At 39.9% G+C, this 2,500-nt stretch overlaps 1 protein-coding gene across 1 annotated transcript in view; it reads right to left on the minus strand.

Moving 5' to 3' along the window:
* LOC137998915 (TNF receptor-associated factor 4-like) overlaps positions 1 to 2,500 on the minus strand; it is a 15,426-nt gene that overhangs the window by 7,632 nt on the left and 5,294 nt on the right. Inside the window, exons 2-4 of the mRNA XM_068844754.1 lie at positions 1,968 to 2,031; positions 1,335 to 1,433; positions 1,002 to 1,076 (exon numbers count right to left, since the gene is read on the minus strand). Coding sequence (XP_068700855.1) covers positions 1,002 to 1,076; positions 1,335 to 1,433; positions 1,968 to 2,031 — 238 coding nt within the window. The remainder of the gene's footprint in view (positions 1 to 1,001; positions 1,077 to 1,334; positions 1,434 to 1,967; positions 2,032 to 2,500) is intronic.

Genomic DNA, 2,500 nt, shown 5'->3' on the forward strand with positions numbered 1-2,500 from the left:
GGGAATATTTCTGATCAGGAAGTAAAAGTTTAGCTACGATGTGATCCGTTGTGACAAGACTGTTAGTAGATTTGGTGGGGGTGTTTGCTTTTATATTCGTTCGGACATAAATTACGTTGTCCGCGAGGATTTGCATAATCAGCTCCTGGAGATCTTATCCATTGAAATTCGTAAGCCCAACTCAAAACCTTTTGTAGTCATTTCGTGGTACCGACCACCAAACTCATCTCTGATCTATTTCCACATCTTGATACTTTGTTAGGAAGACTAGATTTTGAACATGTTGAACATTATCTTAGAGGTGACTTGAATTTTAATTTACTATCAAATGATAATATTAATGCAAGAGCCCTCTTGAGCATTACCGAAATGTATGGGTTGAAACAATAGACCTTTTTACAGATAGGGCGGCCATTTTTATTTCTATTGTTTCGAAAGACATTATGGGATGCTCAGGGCGCAAATTAATATGTATTTGCCCCCTGGGTATCCCATAATAGCTATTTGAAACAATAGAAATCAAAATGGCCGCCGTATCTGCAAAAAGGTCTATTAATTGATGAGCCCACTCGAATCACACCTTCGTCAAGCACCTTAATTGATCTTATTTTATCTGTTCTGGGATGTCTCACGTTGGCATAAGTGGTCACAGTTTTGTCTATGTATACCGTAAAATTTCAATTCCCGCCCCTTCAAAAGGAATTAACCTCATTAATTATAGGCAATTTTAAAATTCGCATCTACTGTACACAATGCCGCCGCGAGTACTTTAAACAACCTTTACTGAAAAATTAACTAATTTAAGTCTTTTTATCAAAGATTTATGCTTCAGTTTCCTAAAAATTCCCCAATCCAAAATAAAGTGAATGGGGGTCCAAGTCCGCGAAGGGGGACCAAATTCACTAGGAAACCGGTTGCTTGCATTTGGTCTGGGTCTGGCTTAACGACATTAAATTGAACTTGCAAGCAACTAGTATAAGTACTGAATTCTAAAATCAAACCTCCTCTCTTGGGACGAGTTTTCCACAACCATTTGGACAGTTCACTGGAAATCTTGTACACTCATTCTCGTGACCCTAAAAATATATGACGTTTCATTAGATTGTGACTACCGAGCCAGCACAAACAAATTTTCTTTTTTCCGGATAAAAAATTGGGGAAGATAAAAGGAGTCCACGATCTTTTCGCCTTTCATTCTAACGATGATTTTTTTTCCTTTAAAAAGGGCGTGCGGCACGTGAAGGCAAAGAATGCCATCTTGAAAACAACGCAGATCAAGGTTGAACAGCCAAGGCGTCGCCAGAGGCGAGGTTACAATTAGCCCTAATACCAACCTCTTTTGATCTGAGTTCGCCAGTCCATTGACAACCTCTTGGACACTTGATAACAAACGAACGAACCTTTCTGTCGGTTGCTTTGTCTAGGAACATATCCTTGAATAAAAAAAAACGGCGCAAATGAAGTTAGAAAAAGCTATTTTGATGTTTTGGCCCTTTTTGCACAGGAGGAACGCAAAGGAGGAGGCTAATGCGTGGGAAATCTTCCAAGTGGAAATTGTTTTCCAACCGTGAGTCCAACTGCACGAATACAAACCTGTCCCCAGTAGTTCACGAACACTGAAACTGTGGGTCGCAAATACCGCGGGCGTTGGTGTCGCTCTAACCAACACCCGCGGTATTTGCCACCTGCATTTTCAGCCATTTTGAAGTGCTCGTTTCAACGATTTTGCAGCAAAAGAGGGAATTCTCACAGTCTACCGTAACAGTGAATATGCATACTCTAAGCACATCTAACTAAAGGAGTGTTCGAAAACCTTTGTCAATATTTAACGCAAAGTATATTTTACACTCTGGATAGCGACTTATCCTCTGGATAAAGTTATCCATACTTTGAACAACTGGGCCCTGGCCAACGCACTTGTGCTGTCACAAAAGTTAAGTCCTGTTTGCTTAACACGATGAACTTACTTTGTTTCGTGTCAGGACGTTTTGGTCCAGAGGACAAGTGAGCTGTTTTCCATCGGCCTCCTGCCTGTTCATTGATTAGAAAAAAATCATACCATCAAGCGAACATATACCTTCCTAAACTCCCCTATGTTGGGAGAGGGCTTGGAAGCCTCAAGGTATCTTAACAAGTTGGAAGGGTGGCCTCAGTGCAAGAGTTACTCCAGCTTTTACCTTTGATAAATTTAACGGGCACAAATACTAGAATTTTCAAGTGAAAACGGAATGTTTTTTGCAAATTATTGATGAATAGATTTATCTTAGCACAGAAAAATATTTAAGGTTAGGGGTACCTTAATATTAAAGGAAACATGTCCATTCATACACATGTATAACAACATCTTCGGCCAAGCAAAGTGTTTTATAAGAACCAAGGACTGTAAGAGTTGATACCACTCACCCAAAAGGACTGTTTTCCCAGATACAGACTAAAGGTCCTCTTCAAGGATAGTGTAAAGGCCTATGTTTAATTAAACCAGTGGGAAAATGTGCTTGCT

This window comes from Montipora foliosa, chromosome 4, assembly GCF_036669935.1.
Source record: "Montipora foliosa isolate CH-2021 chromosome 4, ASM3666993v2, whole genome shotgun sequence".
Lineage (NCBI taxonomy): Eukaryota > Metazoa > Cnidaria > Anthozoa > Scleractinia > Acroporidae > Montipora > Montipora foliosa.